We start from the raw sequence: 24455 nt of genomic DNA on the forward strand, positions 1-24455 counted from the left end.
GCTCCATGCAGAATGGTTAATTGAACAAAGCACCAAGGAATTAGATTAATGGGACTTAGTGAACAATAAGAGCATAAGAAATAAGAACAGGAGTAGGGTGCTCGGCTCTTCGAGCCTTCTCTGCCATTCAATAGGACCATGGTTGGCCTGACACACTTCACGTCAAATTTCCTGCCTTTTCCCATAAACTTTGCTTCCCCAACTGATCAAGAATCTATTGATCTCAACCTTAAATATACACAAGGACTCTGCCCCTTCAAGCTCTCTGTGGCACAGAGTTTCAAAGACTCACAATGCTCTGACAGAAGGCATTCCCCCTCATCTCATTCTTAAATTGGAAACCCTTAATTCTGAGACTATTCCCTCTGGTCCTAGACCCTTCCATAAGGGGAAACATTCTCTCAGCATTAACCCTGCCAAGCCTCTTAAGAATCCTATATATTTCAATGAGAACACCTCTCATTCTTTTAAGTTCCAATGAGTAGAGTCCCAACCTGTTTAATCTTTGCTCATAAGCCATCCCTCCATGTTGAGGATCATCTAGTGAACCTTCTCCGACCTACCTCCAATGAAATAGTTTCTTTACTCAAATAAGGGGCCCAAAACTGCTCTCAGTACTCCAGATGTGGTCTCACCAGCATGTTGTACATTTGTAATAAGACTTTCCTATTTGTACTCCAACCATCTTGAAATAAGCGCTAACATTCCTTCAGCCTTCCTGATTACCTGCTGCATCTGTGTGCTAACCTTCTGCGTTTCGTGCGTAAGTAACCACGAGTGCCTTTGTGTTGCAGCTTCCTGCCAGAGTTTTATTCCTTGAATGGGCAAGGAAAGAAAAGGGGCTAAAGCCAAAATGCAGGGCAAAGGGAGGAAAGTAATATATCTGTTTTTCAATTCATTCTTGACTGTTTAGTTGTCCTGCTGCACTACTTTTAAGTAAATAATTTTCCTTAATTGAGTTTCACCTACCAAAGAGAAACACTTTTATTCGTCAAGTGAATCTGAATCAGAAGAAGACACACGGCGAAAATTCAACATTAAGATTAGGCCTCTCCAGGCTAAAGATTCCATCATGTGTGTGGCAGCATCAGTGGATGAGCTGAAGGCTTCTGTGGGGAATATTTCTCTGTCACCTTCACCAATGGTGAGTACTTTCATTTACTTCTGTCTTTCAACATATTGAGAAACAATTCTATCGAAATAGTTCAGCCTTTGTCCAGTCTCTGTCTGTCTGAGTCCAGAATGGTATATGACTTGGAGAGCAATGTTCAGGTGCTAATGTTTGTTCTTTCAGACAGTAGAGGTCACAGGTTTGGGAAATGCTTTTGAAGTAGCCATGACCAGTTGCTGCAGTGCATCATGCTACACACCTCTGCCACAATGAGTGAATGAGTAAGTTGATGAATAAGGTGCTGTTCAAGGACACTACCTTTTCCTGATTGTCACCAAGTTTCCTGAGCACCTTTGGAATCACTCATCCAGAAATGTTTAGAGCAATCCATCATATGCCTATCTTGTGCCTTGCAGAAGGCGTGTAGTCTTCAGGGAACCAGGAGTCGAGTTACTTGCAACAAAATTTCTAACCTCTGAGCATATCTTAGAGCTACAGTATTTATAAATCTGTTCCAGTTTAGTCTCTAGTCAATCATAATTTCTAGGGTGTTGACAGCAGAAATTTTGGAGATGGTAATGCCATTGCATGTCAAGAGGAGAGATAATCATTCCTTTTACACTTGTGTGGCATAAATGCATTTTTTGCCATTTATCAGAAAATTTTGAATGCTGTCCGTGTCTTGGTCTTTTCTGGGGCAGACTTTCAGCGTCTGAGGATCTATGAACAGTGTTGAAATCGTGCAATTAACAGTGAATTCCACTTCTGACCTTATGATGGAGGAAAGTTTATTGATAAAGCAGCTGAGGATGGTTGGACCTATGTCACTACCCTGAAGAACTCCTAGACCTGAGATGATTGGCTTTCATATTCCTTTATGTTGGATCCAACTTGTAGGGTTTTCCCCTTGAATCCCATTGACAGCAATTTCACCAAGGCTTCTTGGTGTCATACACAATCACAAGATGAGTTGACATCAAGGACGGTCACCCGTATCTCCCCATTGGAATTCAAAATTTCCTGATATATCATGCTGAAGAGTGAAGCTTTTTTATGATAATCACTCATAAAATTTATCCTTTATCTGTCTCTAAAAGCTCTGTTTTTTCCATGTTTCGACCAGTGATATAATGGGTTCTGGAGCTAATTACATGCCCAATAGTATGGCATTCTGTATTTGATCCAATCAGTTTAGCACAGGTTATTCTGAGGCTACAGTGTGAACCTTGGTACAAAACCTCGCAAAGGTGTTCCTGTGGTGGACCACAGATTGACTGTTGACTAATGAGATAAAAAGCACATGATGATGTGACAGTGACATAGTGATCTTTACCTTAGAATGCCCTAGAATTCTAAATATGTTTTGAGCCAGTCAGGAAAATTTAAAGAAAATCATGTTTTCTAATATTGTTTCCCAAGCTCTTAATTAAACTGTTTGTTGCACACCATTATGCTTGTTGTAATGGAAATCCTCAGTGTAGATGATTGTTAGGTGAGTTCTTCATGTATTCCTATACTATTCATATGTAGGTTATAATGATTTCTTTAATACACATTAACATTTTTCTTGAAATAAAAGATAAAGACATTCCATACAAATGTTTAAGTGCTCTGTTCTTTTAGAGCTGAAGGGTAAATTTTACAAGTGCATTATGATCAAAAAACTTCACTCCCCAGTTGCAGATATCAGGAATTTTGAGCATGGTTTTGCTCTGGGAGATAAAAGGCCATTCAGCCCAATCGATTTAGGAAATTCAATTTATCCAACAGTTCCTTTGATAATATTTCTTCAGCAAGATAGCATCTCTATTGCTTTTAGAATGGGAAGTTATCCAGTTTCAACTGGAATAACTTCAATTGTAGCAACTTTCCTATTCAAATTTCATGTAATATTCTGTAAAAATACTTTCAGCTGAGAGGGTACATGGAGGTCCAATGCACAGTTTGTTTTCATTTTGCTGCTGTCATCAGAGCAGAGTAACAGGGTTGTAATTAATCTTTGTCAGTCATAAAGAATGAGTTTACAGTGATTTGGCTGCCTGTTTCACATTACACCAAATTTATTTTCAATTGACTTCAATGTCACTAAATTTGTGATTGTACCAGTGAAGAGTTTATCCCAGACCACCTCTTATAATAGTTTGAACATTAATCTAGTATCTAAGGATAGTTTTATTTCAGTTATGTATATGAAGTGATCTGCTCAATGCCATGGTTGGAGGGGACAAAAGCGATTTTCGAGTTTAGGTGTCACTTGAATTTAACCAGCAAGCTTCCGTTGTCAAACAAAAGAATATTATTCCTAGTTAGAAGTGAGATTGGGCCACCAACAGGATGCTTTAATGTTGTGGTTCCCAGCAGAACAACTCCATTAATACCTTTAAAACCCACTGGGAGGGCGAAATGAAATGAAATAAGTGACATTTCAACCAGTGGGTGTATAACCTGGTGACCCAAAAAGCCATGGTAGTGTGGTAGTGGTAGGTGCTGATGAGGAATATGATGTTTTGTGGGGGTGGGGGTGAGTGTGCAGGAGGAAGAGTTTTGACCATAAAAGAATTGTAAGGTACTGATGATGTATGGGTGAGGGCGGGGAAAGGAAAAACTGGCCATGGTAATTGTATTGGTGATCATTACTCCCCCTGCTGACCAATGACCAAAGTTTTCATGCTTACAAGTAAATCAAAAAGGTTCCAAGTCTGTGCTTTAAATAAGGAACAAGAGATATCTGTTAAAGGAAAAGATGGGTATTTGTGGAGGCAAAGTCCCATCTTCACACTGAAGATGTCCTTCACCATGTTGTGTGGTAGAACCACCACGCTAAATGTGAACCTATGCAGTGACTCAAAACTGGGCATCCATGGGGCAGTACGGGCCATCTGCAGCAGCAGAATTGTATTCAACCACAATCTTTAACCTCATGGCCTGGCATATCCCCACTCTATCATTATCATTAGCCAAGGGATCAGCCCTGCTTCAATGAAGAGGGCAGGAGGGAAATCCAGCAGCAGCATCAAGCATAACTAAAATGAAACGTCAACCTGGTCCAGCTACAGTACTGAACTGTTTGCATGCCAAAAGTGGAGGCAGCATGCAATAGACAGGGCTTCCTGATCCCAGAACTGACAGATCAGTTGTGAATGGTGGTGGTGGACGTTTAAACAACTAACAGGGCTAGAAGGCTGCACAAATGTCCCCTTCCCAACAATGGGGAATTCTAACTCGTAAGTGTAGAAGACACAACTGAAACATTTGCATCCACCTTGAGCTAAAAATGCCAAATGAAGGATGTATCTTGGCTTCCTCCAGTGGTCCCCAGCATTACAAATGCCTGACTTCAACCAATTCCATTCACTCATGTGATTTCAATAAGTGGCTGAAAGCACCGGACACTCCAAAGGTGATGGAATCTTATTACAATGTGGTAATAGTACTGAAGAACTGTACTCTAGAACTAGAGATGCCCCTAGCCAAGATTTTCCAGTGCAGTTACAGCACTGTCAACTACCCAATAATGAGGAAATATTCCCAGGTATGTTGTGTACACAACAGTGGACATCTCCAACCTAGTCACTGACTTATCTATGCTCAGCCATCAGAATGATGGAAGGGGTTGCCAACAGTGCTGTCAAGTGGGATGCTCAGAAGTAACCTACTCACTGATGCTCTGATTGAGTTCCTCCAGGGACACACACCGCCTGACTTCATTATAGACTTGGTCCAAACCTGAATAAAAGAGCTAAAATGCAAAGGTGAGGCGAGAGTGTTGGCCCTTGCCATCTTCAGTTGTTTCAACAAGGACCTTCTCTCCAGCATGTGATCAGAGGTGGGATTAAAAACAAAAACAGAAATTGCTTGAAAAACCCAGCAGATCTGGCAGCATCTGTGGAGAGAAATCAGAGTTAATGTTTCAGGTCCAGTGACCTTTCTTCAGACCTGTTCCAGACCTACTGAGTTTTTCCAGCAATTTCTGTTTCTGTTTTTGTTTTTGTTTCTGATTTCCAGCATCCACAGTTATTTCAGATTTTTGATCAGAGGTGGGACATTTGCTGATGTTTTAGCACAATGTTTGGTACTATTCATGGCTTCTCAGACACTGAGGATACTGTCCAAATGCAGCAAGACCTAGACAACATCCAGGCTTAGGCTTTTAATTGGTAAGTAACATTCATGTCAAGCAAGTGCCAGGCAATGGGATCCGCATAAAGAGAAAATCTAACCATCATTGCTTGACATTGAAAAGCACTGCCATTGCTGAATTCCCTACGAGCAACATTCTAAGAGTTACCATTGATGAGTAACTGAACTGAACCAGCCATTTAAAAGTTGTGGCAACAAAAGTAGGTCAGAGTTTCTGAAGTCTGCAGGTATAGTTCATTGAGTTTTTTGAAGAAGTGACAAAGAGGATTGATGAAGGCAGAAGGGTGGACATTGTCTTTATAGACTTCAGTAAGGTGATCAACAAGATTCCACATGGAAGACTGGTTAACAAGGTTGGATCACATGGAATATAGGGAGAACTAGCCACTTGGATACAAAATTGGCTTGAAGATAGGAGACAGAAGGTAATGGTGGAGGGTTGCTTTTCAGACTGGAGGCCTGTGACCACCAGTGTGCCGCAAAGATCGGTGCTGGGTCCACTGCTTTTTGTCAGTGATCTGGATGTAAAGAAAGAGGTATGGTTAGTAAGTTTGCAGATGACACCAAAATTGGAGGTGTAGTGGACAGTGAAGAAGGTTACCTCAGAGTACAATGGGATCTTGATCAGATGGTCCAATGGGCTGACGAATGGCAGGTGGAGTTTATTTTGAATAAATGTGAGGTGCTACATTTTGGAAAGGCAAATCATGGCAGGACCTATACACTTAATGGTAAAGTCCCGCAGAGTGTTGCTGAACAAAGAGACCTTTGAGTGCAGGTTCATCGTTCCTTGAAAGTGAAGCCTCAGGTAGACAGGAGACTGAAGAAGGCATTTGGTATGCTTGGCCTTTATTGGCCAGTGCATTGAGTACAGGAGTAGGGAGGTCATGTTGCGGCTGCACAGGACATTGGTTAAGCCACTTTTGGAATATTGTGTGCAATTCTGGTCTCCCTGCTATGGGAAAGATGTTGTTAAACTTGAAAGAGTTCAGAAAAGATTTATAAGGATGTTGCCAGGGTTGGACGGTTTGAGCTATAGCGAGAGGCTAAATAAGCTAGGGCTATTTTCCCTGAGGGGTGACATTATAGAAGTTTATAAAATCATGAGGGGCATGGATAGGGCTAATAGTCAAGGTCTTTTCCTCAGGTCATGAGTTTAAGGTGAGAATGAAAAGATTTAAAACGGACCTAAGGGGGAATTTTTTCATGCAGCGGGTGGTGCATGTATGGAATGAACTGCCACAGGAAGTGGTGAAGGTGGGTACAATTACAACATTTAAAAGGCATCTGGATGGGTACATGAATGGGAAGTGTTTAGAGGGATATGGACTAAATGCTGGCAAATGGGACTAGATTAATTTAGGATATTTTGTCGTCATGGATGAGTTAGACAAAAGGGTCTGTGTGTGTGCTATACATATCTCTGATTCTATGACTCCATAAACCTCATCCCCTGTCTCTTCAAAGTCTGTCTGCCATCTACAAGGTGCAAATCAGGAGAGTGATGGCATACTTTTCACTTAATGGATGCAGCTGCAATAACACTCAAAACTTGATACCATCTAGGACAAAGCATCCCACTTGACTGGCATCCCATCTACCACATTCTACATTCATACCTTCATGACTGACATACAATGGCAGCATTGTGTACCATTTACAAGATGCGCTGCAGCAACTCAAAACTCCTTTGACACCAACTTCAAAACCCATGAGCTGGAACACCTAGCAGGGCAACAGACACATGGGAACACCAGCTGCAAATCCCCCTCCAAGCTACATACCATCCTGATTTGGAATTATATCAGCATTCCTTCACTGTCAATGGGTCAAAATCCTAGAACTGCCTCCTTAACAGCACTATGGATGTCTTTATACTCCAAGAACTGCAGTGATTTGAGAAGGCAGTTCCCCACCACTTCCTGCAGGGCAATTATAAATGGTTTCTAAGCACCTATCATGAATTAATAAAGAACAGATCCTTGATGGTTCTTTTTTTGTTTTCACCAGTATGACGGATCATACACTTCCAGGCTGCAATGACATGCTGGATGATTAGACAAATTAAATAAAAAACATTATGAGAGGCATTCATAGGGTTGGCAGTCAGAATCTTTTTTTTCCAGAGTTGAAATGTCTAATACCAGAGGGCATGCATTTAAGGTAAGAGGGGGAAAGTTCAAAGGAGATGTGAGAGGCAAGGTTCTTTTACACAAAGTGGTAGGTGCCTGGAACACGCTGCCAGGTGTGGTGGTAGAGGCAGATATGATAGGGGTGTTTAAGGGGTTTTTAGATAAGCGCATGAATAAGCAAGGAATGGAGAGATATGGACCATGGGCAGGCAGAAGAGATTAGTTTAATTTGGCATCATGTTTAGCACAACATCATGGGCCATAGGACCTACTCCTGCGCTGCACTGTTCTATGTTTTACATGGTTTGAATCTGGAAAACAGGTACAAAACCATTGAATTTCTAGTGTAATTAATTATTACTGAACTAAAATATCCTTAGAAGCTTATCTTCTCTGTGTAGCCAGACCCATACATACACTTTATCATTAAAATAGACATGCCTTCGATTGTCTTCCATCTGACAGACCTGTGGATCTGCATCTAATGTGAACTGCAACTACCCTTTCTTCTTCACTGTCAGTTTTGTCTTTACCTTGTTATGCTGCTTTGATATATTTCCTTTCCTGGGAAAATTACTTTAACTCATCCTCGTTTAAAAATCATGCAAAATATATGTTTAGTTTAATCCAATTGCAATTGCCATTTTAGTAACAGGTGTATCATTTTAATGAGAACAATACATCCTAGAATATTAATCCTCATGACTGGTTTTAGCTTGCTCTCCTATAATCAGTCACCATATAATCCCTACATTTGAAGAGCTGTAATGTTGAGAAGTCAAATAATCTTTGAACAGCATAAATAATTTGTGTTTGAAAATGAATGCCAAGCTTTCATATTCAAGCAGTTTTCATCAGCTCCTTGTTGCAAACTGAGGTACAATATTAGCAATGAATAAATCAGGCCACAGTATCTCTGCTGTTAAATGTTGCCATAACAACCTCACTTCTATTTTCTATCTTGATCACAGAACAAAATCACCAGATTTTATCAAACGATGTGTTACAGTGCATGTAAATACTACCTGGGTATTACATTACTTAGCAATACAGCTCTTAGTGCTTTGAACAAGAGTTTCCTGCACCTGAAATCCTTGTTTCATGTTTCCTGAAGACATGATGAAACATCTTACAAAAAGAGAGGTCTTTGGCAAGAAAAGAATCTACAACCAATGCATATTATATCTCATTGGTATGTTTACGCTGTAAGATTCTAGTCGCTGTAGAAACTGCTCCATTTATGTTTGTTTTTTGCCATATCTATTCATCACATAGTTGCAATACTACTGACAAAATGGTATTTATGATGCAGCCTGACCTGAACAACCCACACAAGCCTGCACTTTACGTAGTTTACTGCATTTGGTAATTACTGCTTTTGGTGTCTTTCACTGGTCACTGTCAAGACCTGGATTAAAGATTGCAAGTTAATTTGATCTTCGTCAACTGTCTATTTTGACAAATCCTAATTGTTCTTTAGGTTTTGTCTAGGTCTAATGCACTTGAAGTTTGAGTGGAACTCATGGGATTTTAATGAAAAGTGACAAATAAATTAACACTTTCCAACACAAAAATTGTCTTTAACTTATTTTTTAAGATTTTATTCATTTCAAGTAGCTAATATATTGCTTGCTGACCAATGACTTAGATGTAGATATTTTTAATAATCTGTTCAGGCATATTATGACACACAGTTGGGACTTGAACAGAGGCCTCCTGGCTCAGAAGTAATGAAACTACCACAAGAGTAGCCTGGTTCTGGATTACTGTTCCAATGACATTACCACTATGCCACCACCTTTCAAGCAACTTGGATGTAGTTATTTTTAGTCAACTTTGATTTCCATAATATAGTCCAATTTCCACCCTGTATTCCCTTTAAACTACTCAGCTGTATGACTGCACAACAATCAGGCCATGTACAAGCAGTATTATCTTTACAATGTACCTATATCATACATATATGGTTTTACAAGGACTGACCAGTGCAACCAGCCACAAATTGCAACCAGTTAGACGGAACATTGCTCCCACCAGATTCAAGCAGGTACACTGACTGTCACTTAGAAACAGCCTTAGCAACACGAAAATGGGCAGGATCGGAGCAGAAGATACAGCTATCAAATTTACGGCATGATCACCTAATTCCTGCTTAGCGGATGGAGTTGTAATTGGTCCTATAGTTTCTGTAACCAGAAGGGTAGGAAAATTGATCAATATCAATCAGGAAATACTACAAAACTAACCAACCTAATCATTCAAGCAATTGTTCCTGACTTTTGTAAGCAGCCAAGCTATCAATATTAGTATGAGATTTTTAATTTTATTCATAACACCATAAACATTGGGCAAAATTCTACGAGCAACTGAATGGTGTGGGCTATAGTGAAGTGTGTGGCAGAATCTGTATGATGGTCATCTCAACATCAAGATAGTCTCACCATCTAACCTTCCACCTTTTGTTAGAGCAACAATTTGAGATTCTCCCCAGGAAGCAGTGAGTTCCTATTAGACGCTCTTTATTGCTTGTTCAATGGCTTATTAACAGCCCAACTAATCCGTTTTGACCACAGGTTATGATTTTAACAAACACATAATATAAACTAACCATGAAAAACTCAACATAAAAATTGGAGCAGGTACCTGGTGGGTTCAGCTCAACACATGCTCCAAATGACCTCTGATGTTACACGCAACAAAACTGCAGGCCCACAAGTACCAGCTACATGCACATTTTCATTACAGGCATTGGTACCCAGCTTTCAGGGGACCATCCTAGCATCTATGCAATGCCCAGGCATTGTGCTCTGCCATCACACTTGTGGAGAAGTGCACACCAGCAACCCATATTGCATGGCTGCATGGCGTACAGTAGTCTCACAGGGAGAGGCACGCAGTCCATAGTTAGGATCAGGCTGCAGGTTGCTCCCTTGCTCTCTCAGTACGCACTCACCTAGTGCCTACCCTTTAACTGGCACTGGCACTGGCACAGGCAAGTGATTGACAGAAACAAAAACAAAGTTGCTGGAAAAGCTCAGCAGGTCTGGCAGCATTTGTGAAGGAAAAAACAGAGTTAACATTTTGGGTCCCGTGACCCTTCCTCAGAATTGACAGAAGTTGAGGAGGTAGACGGAAAGGGCATTGGGAGTTGTGTGGGGGAGAGGGGAATGTGAGACAGGTGCAGGCACATTTACCTGGCTTAGGTGATGACTTGGGAAAATGTGAAACCTGTGGAGTTGACACACCAGGCACCTACGGGATCCGGGGGAGAGGGTGATGCTGGGCTTTTATTAATATGTTAACACTGATGCTGAAAGTTAGCAGCGAGGACTGTTTAGAATCATTACTATCATGAAGCATACTGTCCAGGAGAACTCACAATGAGAGGGGTAAGTGAGCTGAGGTGTGAAAGAGCGACCTGCATCGAACGCTGGGCATTCACAGGGGAGGAATATTGGTGTCACACACGTGAGATGTTGATGACATAGGTTGTGTACTCCCTGGCTAGTGTGGAGCATTGACCCACAGTGTGTGTGGCACCTCACTGGCACTGGCACTGCCAGGGAACTGCTTGAGATAGACACACCCATGCCTACAGCCAGCCTATCCATAGACAATGTTGAAGGGTGGGGTGAGCCAATGTTGTGTTACATACATTATTAACCTTGCTCCCACATAATGTCATTGCGCTCAATGTATACACCCAGCATAGTGCATCCTTAATGAGTGATACCACATGGCACAAGGAGCATCTAGGCCCCACACAGAGACATGGACAACCAGATGAATGGTGAAAAACAAACCTTTGTCACAAACTCAACCTATGTCCATCGGTGTCAGCCATGTGTCCCACATGCCCCCACAAAAGTTTTCTTTTCCTTTCCCACTTGCTGCACATCACGGAGCTCCCTTCTTACTCAGATGGGGTGGAGGGAGCCTGCGCCAGGTAAAGGGGGTTCCTGCAAGTGCCAATGACCTAGGACACTTCTCCCTCACCAACCTGTGGGTGTAAGATCCTCAGCAGCCTGCCATCCTACACTCCCTTTCACCTACCAAGCGCACCGACCTGTTGGTGTCACTGCTGATGGGAAGTCCAGTGGACTGCTTTGCAATGGTTCCTCCTTGCGCTGAATGATTTTTTTCCCCAAAGTCAAGGAGGTCCCCTTGGGATAATTGTTGCCTCTCCGCTGCTGCAGCTTTGAGTCATAAAAGGCAGAAGCTGTTTCAGCCAGTAGGTTGGAGACCATGCACACAGACGGCCTGGTGAGTGTTAGTGTTTCAATCTTACTACAAGTGGTATTTGCCCAGCAGCAGGGATATGAATGTCTTTGCATCCCCGCTGGGTCCAGAGAAGGTAAGTATCCTCTCCCAATGGTGTGTAAAGGCAGTGACATCCAGAACAGCCACTCCTTGTTCATTTTCACTCCTCCCTGTTTTGCGATGTCCGTTCTATAATGACACAGAGGGCAGACGGGGTTTTAAACATAAGACTGACTTAACTGTTAATGCTGGTGCATATGGGGCAAAAGTGGTGAGGTTGTCCAGGGGAACGAGGAGGCAGCAGATGCAGGATTACTGCTGTGGGAGCATGGGAGGTAAAGGGAATGAATGGCAAAAAGGTGTTGCATGCAACAGAGGAGGTGTCACAGCACAAGCCTTGGTGGAAGGTGAAAGAGAGCGAGGAGGGAAAGTGTCAGTGTGAAATAGCAAAGAGCAGAGTTTGGCACTTATTCCAGCAGCACGGAGAAAGTCTTTCTATTAATGCTGCTGCCAAGTCCTTTAAACCCTGGATAGGGCACTGACCAGGGTGGTCATATCTGACCAGACAACATTGTGCAGTGGCATAGCCTTCTCTGCCCCTCTTCTAAGAAGAGGATGATCATCTTGTGCACCTTCCCTCAACCTGGACCTCCAGGTTCCTGTTCAGATATCAATGCCAATTTATCATTATCAGACATCTCTGTCCAGTCACAAGCAGGACAGATGCCAGATTCCAGATGCCAGTGCTCCACAAGAGATACTGGTCTTATGGCAGATGTCTAGTTAATGCTGAGTTTTCCATGCACATCATATGATAAAGTGGGACAGAGGTACTCCATGATACTCTTCTTTGGGTCAGCAATGTCAATTAAAGTGGCTAGTTTGGTAACATGTGTACATGTGTGCATTATCCTTGACTGTTTATCTGGTATCTGCTCATTGCCAGGGTGATGATTCTTTTCTGAGGAGTGGTGTTTCCTTGGCAAGTGATATTACCATGGTAACTGTGTTACTGAAAAATTTCTGTTGTTGCAGAACAATGGACTTCCCAGAATGAGGGTTGTTCCATATCACTCTTTTTCTGATATGCTACAGTATCTCCAGCTGTTTGTAATGTCTCTAGTGATGATCATATAACTGGTCTTTCATATTCAAGGTGACAGCTGCACTATACATTCCCACATGTGGGTTGCCATGTGGATTGACTTTAATTGAGACCACTTGCATCTGACTGGCTTTTCAATGCTCAGCTCTGGCAATGACTTGGCATTTTTTATCCAAGTTAAATTTGGCTTCATGTCATTTCACCTTGATTTTACCATTCATGCCAGTTTCTGACCTCTGCTTCTGGCCTCAATAGTCTTCGTCACTTTTGCAAGAGTAGTTTGCATGCAGTGTGACATTAGTCCTTACACTGTACTATTTTCTATGCTTTCAATAGGTATATTTCTCCACTCCAGGATTGCCTTGTGTAGATTTGTACTGAATTTACTCAATTTCTTTATGATCCTTTTGGTGACTTTTAATGCTGCCTGAGACATTTTGTAGAGATGATGCATGTTTTGAATTTCCCAGTCATTTATAAAGTGCCGAAAGTACACACTTCTGAATTTAGGTCATTGGAATTCATCACAATGTCTGGAATGCCTTAATAATTGAAGTGTGGTTTCAGGTATTCTACAATCTCATTGGTAATGGTTATCAATCCCTCATGAGACATGACCATCATTGGCTGGGCCTGCATTTATTGCTGGTTCCCAGTTGCCCTTGAGAAAGCAATGGTGAGCTGCCTTCTTGAACTGCTGCAGTCCCTGTGCTGTAGATAGACCCTCCCTTAGGGAGGGAATTCCAGGACTTTGACACAGCAACACGGTGAAGGAACAGTGTTTGTTTTTCTCAAGTCAGGATGGTGAGTGATATGGAGGTGAACTTGCAGGTGGTGTTCCCATGTGTCTGCAGCTCTTGTCCTTCTAGACGGAAATGGTCATGTGTTTGGATGTTGCTGTCTAAGGAACCTTAGTGAATTTCTGATGTGCATCCAGCAGATAGCACATGCTGCTGTTACTGAGTGTCAGTGATGGAGGGACTGGATGCAGTGCCAATCAAGTAGGCTGCTTTGACCTGGATGGTATCAAACTTCTTGAGTGTTGTTGAAGATGTACTCATCCAGGCAAGTGGGGAGTATTCCAATACACTCCTGACTTGTACCTTCCAGATAGCGGACAGGCATTGCGGAGTCAGGAGATCAGTTACTTTCCAAAGTATTCTTAGTTTCTAGTCAATGGTAACCCCAACGATGTTGGTACTGAGAGATTCAGTAATAGTGGTACACTTGAATGTCAAGGGGCAATGGTTAGATTGTCTCTTATTTGAGAGGACCGCTGCCTGGCATTTGTGTAGCATGAATGTTACATGTCACGTGTCAGCCCAAGCCTGGATATTATCCAGACCTTTTTGCATTTGAAAGGAAAGAGAAAAAGAAGGATTAGCCATGGCAGAACAGAAAGAAAGGGAAAGAATGTTCAAGTTGGAAAAGATGAAACAACTGGAACATGAAAAAGAAAATGAGAGTTTGAAATTTGGAAATTGGCAATTAGACAGGAAAGTCAATTTAAAAGAATGGAGATGAAGGTAGAAGGTAGGCTTAGTGAGGAGGCCGGTGATGGTGAGCAAACCCATCTTAGTTAAAGGCCTGGTAGGGATGTAATCAAATGTGTCAAAACATTACCAAAATTCGATGAAAAAGATATAGAAAACTTTTTCAATTCCTTTGAAAAATTGGCTATACAGATGAACTGGCTAGAGACTATGTAGGTAATGTTAATTCAGACCAAGTTAATAGGCAGGGCTAATAAGGTGTTTGCAGCGCTGTCAGAGGAGGTATCAGGAGAATGTGAAGAAGTAAAACAGGCTATTTTGAGTGCCTATGAATTGGTACCAGCAACATATACGCAACAGTTCAGAAATGTAACGAAGTAACCAGGTCAGACTTATATCGAGTTTGAAGGAATTAAACAGAGCAACTTCAATAGATGGATGAGAGCATTAAAGATAGAATAGACATATGAGGATCTTAGAGATTATATTCTGCTAGAAGTTTTTAAAAACTCACTTCCAGAAATGATAAGAACTCATGTTGAGGAACAGAAAGTTAAAACAGTGAGAAGAGCTGTAGAGATGGCGGATGAATACACATTAGTGTATAAATCGAAATCTAGCTTCCGACAGCAATTCTATTCTGTGAGGGATAGAAATTGGGAAAGAGGGAGATCCTTCAATGAAAAACAAAAAGCAGATCACACTGGGAACAGTTTATCACATGTGAAAAAGGCAACTCAAGAAGGTGGAAAAGAGGTGAAAGACCTCAAGTGTTTTCACTGCATTAAGGTGGGACACACAACGTCACAGTGCTGGTGGTTTAAGAAAAGCACTGGGAAAAAGGATGTGGTAAAAGAGGCTAAACCAGTGGGAATGTTGAGGTCAAGGAGCGGCAGGAGAGTGCACAGCCTGGTCATGGACTAGATAGAAAGGTAACACCCGATCTTCTCAAAGACTTTGCTTGTGTGCATAAGGTTTACTCAGGTAGAACAGGGGAGTAGGTAAAGAAGTTAAAATATTGAGAGATACAGGAGCTGGTCAGTCTCTAACAGTAAGAGATGAAAATATTTGTACTTATTCTAAAATATTGCCTGAGAGTGATAATCTATGAAATAAATGGAGAGGGGAGTAGTGTTCCCCTGTGTAAGGTAAGGCTAGAACGTCCAAACAAGATCGGGGAAGTGATGGTGGGAGTGATAGAAAAACTGGCTATTCCAGGAATATAGTTTGTTCTTGAAATGATATAGCTGGATCACAGATGGGAGTGATGTAATGGAGAAGCCAAAAGAAAACCAGGGATCTGAGGAGTTAAAAGAGAAATCCCCTGGAATTTTTCTGGACTGTGTAGTCACAAGATCCCACAGCCATAAGTTAAAACAAGAAGGGAAAACAAAAGAGAACAATGAAGGAGTTGAGATCCAGTTAGCTCGTACTCTGATGAGATGATAAGCAGGTAGAGGATCAGGCAGTGGTGTTTAGTTCTGAAAGATTAATGGAATTACAACAAAAAGATGAGACAGTAAAGGATTCATATCACAAAACCTACTCGGTAAAAGGAATCAGAACGTATTTCAGAATGCTATTACATTAAGGATAAAATTTTAAGGTAGAAATGGAGACCTTGACAGGTTGGTGCAGCTGAGAATTGAGTGGAAGTTCACCAGATTGTGTTGCTGATAGAATACAGACAAGAAACATTGCGGTAGCACGCAAATTACCTGTAGGAGGTCATCTAAGAGTGAGAAAGGCTCAGCCTAAGATACAGAAGCAACTCTATTGCCCTGGATTACTAAAGATGTAGTTGAATTTTGTGGTACATGTCATACATGTCAGATGGTAGGAATGGCACAGGCAGTAATAAAACCAGCGCCTTTTGATGCCTATTTTCACATTTGAAGATCTTTTGTGTGGGTTATAATTGATTGTGTAGGTCCCCTCCCTAAAACCAAAAGTGGGAACCAATATTTACTAACCATAATGGATGTGTCTACCAGGTTTCTGGAGACAATTCCATTACGGAATGTCAAGGCAAAAAAGATTGTGGATGAATTGCTTGCTTTCTTTACCCATTATGGACTACCCACGGCAGATGGTGGAATTGGAATTCAAAAAAAAAAGTTCTGGAATTAAGAATCTACTGATCACCATGAAATCATTGCCGATTGTCGGAAAAACCCATCTGGTTCACTAATGTCCTTCGGGGACGAAATCTGCCACCCTCACCTGGTCTGGCCTACATGTGACCCCAGACCCACAGCAATGTGGTTGACTCTCAACTGCCCTCTGAAATGGCCTAGCAAGCCACTCAGATGTACCAAAGGCTGAAAGAAATGAAACTGGACGGATCAACTGGCATTGACCTAGGCACCGGAAAAGACAACGACAGAAACAGCGCTGTCAACCATGCAAAGTCCTCCTCACTTACATCTAGGGGTTAGTGCCAAAATTGGGAGAGCTGTCTCACAGACTAGTTAAGCAACAGCCTGACATAGTCATACTCACAGAATCATACCTTACAGACAATGTCCCAGACACCACCATCACCATCCCTGGGTATGTCCTGTCTCACCGGCAGGACAGACCCAGCAAAGGGGGCGGTACGGTGGTATACAATCAGGAGGGTGTTGCCCTAGGAATCCTTAACATTGACTCCGGACCCCATGAAGTCTCATGGCTTCAAATTAAACATGGGCAAGGAAACCTCCTGCTAATTACCACATACTGTCCTCCTTCAACTGATGAATCAGTACTCCTCAATGTTGAACGACACTTAGAGGAAGCACTGAGGATGGGAAAGGCACAAAATGTACTCTGGGTGGGGGACGTCAATGTCCGCCACCAACAGTGGCTCAGCAGCAGTATTACCGATAGAGCTGGTTGGGTCCTAAAGGACATAGCTACTAGACTGGGTCTGCAGCAGGTGGTGAGGGAACCAACAAGAGGGAAAAACATAATTGACCTCATCTTTACTAATCTGCCAGCTGCAGTTGTATCTGTCTATAACAGTATCGGTAAGAGTGACCATTGCACAGTCTTTGTGGAGACGAAGTCCCGCCTTCACATTAAGAACAACCTCCATCGTGTTGTGTGCACTATCACTGTGCTAAGTGGGACAGACTTTGCACAGATCTAGCAACTGAAGACTGGGTATCCATGAGGCACTGTGGACCATCAACAGCAGCAGAATTGTACTCCAGCACAATCTGTAACCTCATGGCCCAGCATATTCCCCACTCACACATTACCATCAAACCAGGGGATCAACCCTGGTTCAATGGAGAGTGGAGGAGGGCATGCCAGGAACAGCACCAGGCATGTCTGGAGATGAGGTGTCAACCTGGTGAAGCTACTAAACAGGACTACTTGCACACCAAACAGCAAAAGCAGCAAGTGATAGACAGAGCTAAGTGATCCCACAACCAACGGATCAGACCAAAGCTCTGCAATCCTGCCACATCTAGTTGTGAATGGTGGTGGACAATTAAACAACTCACTGGAGGAGGAGGCTCCACAAATATCCCCATCCTCAATGATGGAACAGCCCAGCACATCAGTGCAAAAGATGAGGCTGAAGGATTCGCAGCAATCTTCAGCCAGAAGTGCCAAGTGGATGATCCATCTCTGCCTCCTCCAGTGACCCCCAGCATTACAGATACAAGTCTTCAGCCAATTCAATTCACTCCACATGATATCAAGAAATGGTTGGAGACACTAGATACTGCAAAGGCTGCCGGCCCTGACAACATTCCGGCAATATACTGAAAACTTGTGCTCGAGAACTTGCTGCTCCCCTAGCCAAACTGTTCCAGTACAGTTACAACACTGGTATCTTCCCGACAATGTGGAAAATTGCCCAATTATGTCCTGTACACAAAAAGCAGGACAAATCCAACCCGGCCAATTACCGACCCATCAGTTTACTCTTGATCATCAGTAAAGTGATGGAAGGTGTCATCAACAGTGCTATCAAGCAGCACCTGCTCAGAAATAACCTGCTCAGTGACGCCCAGTTTGGGTTCCGCTAGGAGCACTCAGCTCCTGAGCTCATTACAGCCTCGGTTCAAACATGGACAAAAGAGCTGAATTCCAGAGGTGAAGTGAGAGTGACAGCCGTTGATATCAAGGTTGCATTCAACCCAGTGTGACATCAAGGAGCCCTAGAAAATCTGGAATAATGGGTATCGGGGGTAAACGCTCCAGTGGTTGGAGTCATACCTGACACATAGGAAGATGGTCATGGTTGTGGGAGGTCAATCATCTCAGCTCCAGGACATCTCTGCAGGAGTTCCTCAGGGTAGTGTCCTAGGCCCAAGTATCTTCAGCTGCTTCATCAATGACCTTCCCTCCATCAAAAGTTCAGAAGTGGGGGTGTTTACTGATGATTGAACAATGTTCAGCACCATTCCTGACTCCTCAGATACTGAAGCAGTCCACGTTCACATGCAACAAGATCTGGACAATATCCAGGCTTGGGCTGACAAGTGGCGAGTGACATTCACGCCACACAAATGCCAGACTATGACCATCACCAATAAGAGACATCTAACCACCGCCCCTTGATATTCAATGGTGTTACCATTGAATCCACCACTGGGGGATTCCATTCTGGGGGTTACCATTGACTAGAAACTCAACTGGACTCACCACATTAACAGAGTCGCTACAAGAACAGGCCAGAGCTGGAAATACTGCAGCGAGTAACTCACCTCCTGACTCCTCAAAGCCTGTCCACCATCTACAAGGCACAAGTCAGGAGTGTGATGGAATACTCCCCACTGGCCTGGATGACTGCAGCCCCAACAACACTCAAGAAGCTTGACACCATCCAGGACAAAGCAGCCCGCTTGATTGGCACTACATCTACGAGCATTTACTCCCTCCACCACCGACGCTCAGTAGAAGCAGTGTGTACTATCTACAAGATGACTGCAGAAATTCGCCAAAGATCCTCAGACAGCACCTTCCAAACTCACGACCACTTCCATCTAGAAGGACAAGGGCAGCAAACATATGGGAACACCAACACCTCAAGTTCCCCTCCAAGTCACTCACCATCCTGACTTGGAAATATATCACCGTTCCTTTACTGTCGCTGAGTCAAAATCCTGGAATTCCCTCCCTAATAGCATTGTGGGTCAACCTACAGCAGGAGGACTGCAGCGGTTCAAAAAGGCAGCTCACTACCACCTGCACAAGGGCAACTAGGGATGGGCAGGAAATGCTGGCAAGCCAGCGATGCCCACATTCCACAAATGAATTAAAAAAAGTCAGACCAAGGGTCTAATTTTACTGCCAAATTATTTAAGAAGGTCATGGATAGTTTAGGCATCAAACATTTCAAATCAAGTGTGTACCATCCTGAACCCCAGGGAGCATTGGAAAGGTGACATCACAACTTAAAGATAATGTTGAGGGCTTATTGCCAGGATTACCCAAATAATTGGGATAAAGGTATCCCATTTATGTTATTTTCTGTTAGAGATGCTCCAAATGAATCGACTCAGTTTACTCCATTCGAATTGATATTCGGACACAAAGTCAGAGGGCCTTTAAAATTAATTAAGGAAATGTTGGTAGGTCTGAAGTCAGAGATCTCACAGTTGGATAATGTATCTGAGGAGAGAGAAAGATTAAACAGAGTAAGGGAATTAGTTAGACAACATTTGAAGGTGGCATAGCACCTTATGAAGCAAGAAGCAGATAAGAAATCTAAAATTTGTATGTTTGCCCATGGGGATAAAGTATTGTTACCAGTGGGAGGAAATCTTCAAAGCAAGGTTTAGTGGTCCCTATCAGATTGAGAAGAAGTTAAGTCAGGTGAATTATCCGGTAAAGATGCCAGATAGGAAAAAAATTATCAGGTATATCATGTGAACATGCTGAAACCTTACTATGACAGAGAAAGAGAATCGAAGAACCAGGTATTAGTTACTGCCACTTAGAGTGAGGAATCAAATCCAGATGATTTGGATTTTGATGTGCCTCAGAATAAATTGAATAATGAGGAAATCTTTAACGAATGGGATAGAGTAGTGAACTATCTATCCCAGGAACAGAGAACTGCATTGAAAGAATTGTTACAACGCTATGAGGACATGTGTAAAAAAGGATAGAGAGGACTAACACCATAATACCTGAGGTTGACGTAGGGCTTGCTGTTCTGATAAAACAGCACCTCTACAGGTTTGAACCTTTCAAAGCAGCGCAGGTTCAGAAGGAAGTAGAAGCAATGCTCCAAGAAGACATCATGGAGCTGAGTCAAAGTGAGTGGAGTTCGCCGATCATGTTGGTTCACAAACCTGATAGTACTCAACAATTCTGCTTGATTATCAGAAGGCCAAATCTGATTCATACCCAATTGTGAGGCTGGAGGACTGTGTGGAAAAAGTAGGACAAGCCACTTGCATCACAAAGTTAGACTTACTTCATGGTTACTGGCAGGTACTTTTGTTGGAGAGAGCAAAAGAAGCTTCTGTTTTTGTCACCCCATATGGGCTATATCCATTTAAAGTAATGCCCTTTGGAATGACAAATGTACCAGCTACTTTCAAAGGCTTATTAACAGAGTTGTTGCAGGATTGACTAATCATGCCGTCTACATAGGTGACTTAGTGATCTTTAGCCATTTGTGGAAAGATCACTTGGAGCATTTGGCAGAGCTCTTTGAGGGACTACAAAAGGCAAAGTTGGTCATAAACTTGGCAAAAGCAGAATTTGTAAAGGCGGAGGTGACATTCTTAGAGCATAACATTGAATACAGACAGATGACACCAAGGAATGTGAAATCGAAGGCCATCGAGGAATTTCCAAGACCATCCTTGAATCATAGAATGCCTACAGTGTGGAAACAGGCCCTTCGGCCCAATAAGTCCACACCGACTTTCAGAGCATCGCACCCAGTCACATCCCCTTACCCTTTTCCTGTAACCCACCTAATCTACACAACCCTGAATGCTATGAGTAATTTAGCATGGCCAATCCATCTAAACTGCACATCCGTGGGAGGAAACTGGAGCACCTGGCGGAAACCCACACAAACACCGGGAGGATGTGCAAACTCCACGCAGACAGTCGCCCAAAGGTGGAATACAAACCTAGGTCCCTGGCGCTGTGAGGCAGCAGTGCTAACCACTATGCCACTGTGAAGGAGGAAGTGCTATGATTTTTAGGATTGAGTGGATTCTACAGGAAATTCGTACCAAACGTTAGTAGTATGGTGGCACCATTGACGGATTTGTTAAAAAAGAACACAAAATTTCGGTGGACAGACGAATGCCAGGAGGCACTTGAGAATTTAAAAGCAGTGCTAACTACCACACCAGTTTTAGCCACACCAAACATTTTGAAACTGTTCAAAGTCACCATCGATACATGTGATGTAGATGTTAGAGTTGTGTTGTTATAGGAGGATGATTGTGGAATTGAAAGGCCAATCAGTTATTACTCAAAAAAAACTCAATATCCACCAGAAAAAATATTCAACCATTGAAAAGGAGTTATTGAGTATGATAATGGTCTTACAACATTTTAATGTTTACTTTGCAAACAATGCATCGAGACTATTGTGTATACCGATCACAATCCTTTGACATTTCTGGAAAGATTCAAGGACAAGAACACCAGATTATTTCATTGGAGTCTCATGTTACAAGCATTTAACATATCAGATTGTACATGTTGTGGGTCGTGAAAATATTATTGCGGATGCTGTTTCACAAAGTTAAAAGAAAAATATTTATGTAGGTTAGAAGCGATAGTGTTCAAATGTTACATAGAATTAGTATAAAATGTGTAACTCTAGATTAATGAGCTATGGATCTAGTAATATAATGTAATAATCTAGTGATAAGGTTTTAAAAGAAAAAAAGAAGTCAAATTTTCATAATGATGGTTCATTTTTTCCTTAAGAGGGGAGGTGTTACAAAGTTGGTTAGAATACATATGGTTTGGGAGGCAGGAAGTAAGAATTTGGTGTTTGTAAAATGCTAGAGCGGGGAAAGCATTGCCTGGTCCCTTTAAGAGATAATATCCTTTTAAATGCCTACAGATTCAAAAAAAGCCTGTGAGCAGCAGCTTGAAAGAGAGCACTCGAATTGAAACATTTGTATCCGAAGGCTGTACTGTTAGCAGGCCAAGTAGCAGATTTTACGAGACAACAGGTCTTGAATTTAGCCAATCAATTTGAAGCAGGCACTTAGATACCAAAAACCAATTAAATTTAAATCTGATGGTTTTGACAACATAGGACCAATCCTATTGTAAGAAATTGATATATCATCAAGGGTATAAAAGCAGGGGCAGTTGGACGTAGACAAGAGCACTAACTGCCACCTGCCAGAGTTAACAGCCCTCAGCTCTCAAGAGAGAATCGCTGGCTCTCACAGACTCCCCTAAGATTTAAAGAAAGTACCATCTAAAAAAATAAAGGTACCTATGGCACAATTAGTTAACATTCCTGACAGAAGAATCAATGGAGAAGGCACAGAGCATTCTGGAAGACACGTAATCTGGCTGTAATTTCGAGAGACTAAATTCTATTTTTAATTTTATCTTATATAAGTGGGACTTATATTTATTGGAACGGCATACTATTAGAATCTGGTTTTATTAGGGAATAGTTAGCAGTTAGAAGGGACTTATTGGGTTTGTTAGTAGTTTAGTTAATTTGTTCACTGTTAGAGTTAGATAAGTACATTACTGCTTGTTGACTGTAAAGTGCGTGTCAGGGATTTATTTTATTTTATCAATGTGGTGCCATGGTGGTTGTGAGAGGTTAGCCAATGTCCGAGACAAGGAGTGCATGCAGTTGTTGCCCATGGACCATGCCCTGAAATGTTGTTTGCTCCTGGGTGTAAAGGAAGTCCTTTGGAATACGTGATGAGCTGAAGGCAGCTGGTACCTGTTCAAAGTTCCATGTTGAGATTTCTCAACATCTAGCTTGTTTGGCATGCTGGGCAAGATAGGAAACTGAATATTCATGAACCATGTTGGATTATAAACAAGGTGTTTGTCATGCTATAATTTTCTTTAATTAACAATTGCCACTGCCCAGTGAGAAACTTAGTTCGCTGCTGAGCAAAAATGTAAAAGGTGGCGTGAGATGCTCCTGAGATAGTAAGACCTGCCGATGCTGGAGTCAGAGATAACGCAGTGTGGAGCTGGAGGAACACAGCAGGCCAGGCAGCATCAGAGGAGCAGGAAAACTGACGTTTCAGATCGGGACCCTTCTTCAGAAATGGGGGCCTAATGCTCCTGATGTTGAGATAGGCATCACTGAAATTCCTGTCCAACCCCAAAACTCCCTGCATAGCCCAAATTACTTACACTGTTATAAGATTCCATCCTAAGTTTCTCCGAATGAACAGGCCTGGCTTTTTAATCTTATATGAACAAACCTGGATTACTTTTGCTGTTCCTCTTTCATCACCACAGTGGATATTGGAATACAACATCACAGCAGGACTCTACAACATATTGCAGCCATCCTCTCTGTGCTGTCAAGGCAGATTTTCCACAGTGCCCAGAAAACCTGCCATAAGTATAAAAATGATCAATTTTACAAAGCCAGCCGGGTGGTATGAGTCAGAACCTGCCCCATGTTGAAATTGCACTCTATTCATGAAAGAAGCACACATCAATCGTTTTCTTCAACTGTTAAGGAACAATCTTATATCTCTATTAATTTCCTTCCATCAACATTCTCTATAGTCAAGGCTTAATAAGAACTAATGTTGAAGCTTTCACCACTGAATAAAATCTCAAGATCTGCCACTTTACTTCTGACAGTCTTCCCAGTAGTTTGATAGACAACAATGAATTATAGGACAACTGATCAAAATCAGTTACACCTAGAATTTTCAACTATCCGCTATTCCTTTCCCTCCTTCTGTGAGCTTATCTGTTTATCAGTGGACCTTTACTTTCCTGTATATTCTATCCTTTTCCCCCATCTGTCAAGATACTCATTAATATATCCAATCTGTTTCTCCCTATGGAAGCCAGTATGTAGCACTGAAAGTAATCTCGAAGACTTGTTCTTTAATTTTCCACCACCATCACAAATTCAGTCCATGAGACCTCTATACTACTCTTTTCATCTGTTGACTCCTGCCTGAGTCATCTTTTCTGCTGTTGTTTCTCACATTTTAACAGTATTCGTACATTCTGTTAACTCCCTTGTGCTTATTCTTAGGAGGCAACTCACTTTTGAGTGC

The 24455-nt window shown here is 42.1% G+C and overlaps 1 protein-coding gene across 1 annotated transcript in view; it reads left to right on the plus strand.

Annotated features, from left to right (window-relative positions):
* Window positions 1-24455, plus strand: part of sgip1a (SH3GL interacting endocytic adaptor 1a) — a 215238-nt gene that overhangs the window by 114502 nt on the left and 76281 nt on the right. The window contains exon 6 of the mRNA XM_048602076.1: window positions 966-1144. Coding sequence (XP_048458033.1) covers window positions 966-1144 — 179 coding nt within the window. The remainder of the gene's footprint in view (window positions 1-965; window positions 1145-24455) is intronic.

The sequence above is a fragment of the Rhincodon typus genome, chromosome 10, assembly GCF_021869965.1.
Source record: "Rhincodon typus isolate 14 chromosome 10, sRhiTyp1.1, whole genome shotgun sequence".
Taxonomy (NCBI): domain Eukaryota; kingdom Metazoa; phylum Chordata; class Chondrichthyes; order Orectolobiformes; family Rhincodontidae; genus Rhincodon; species Rhincodon typus.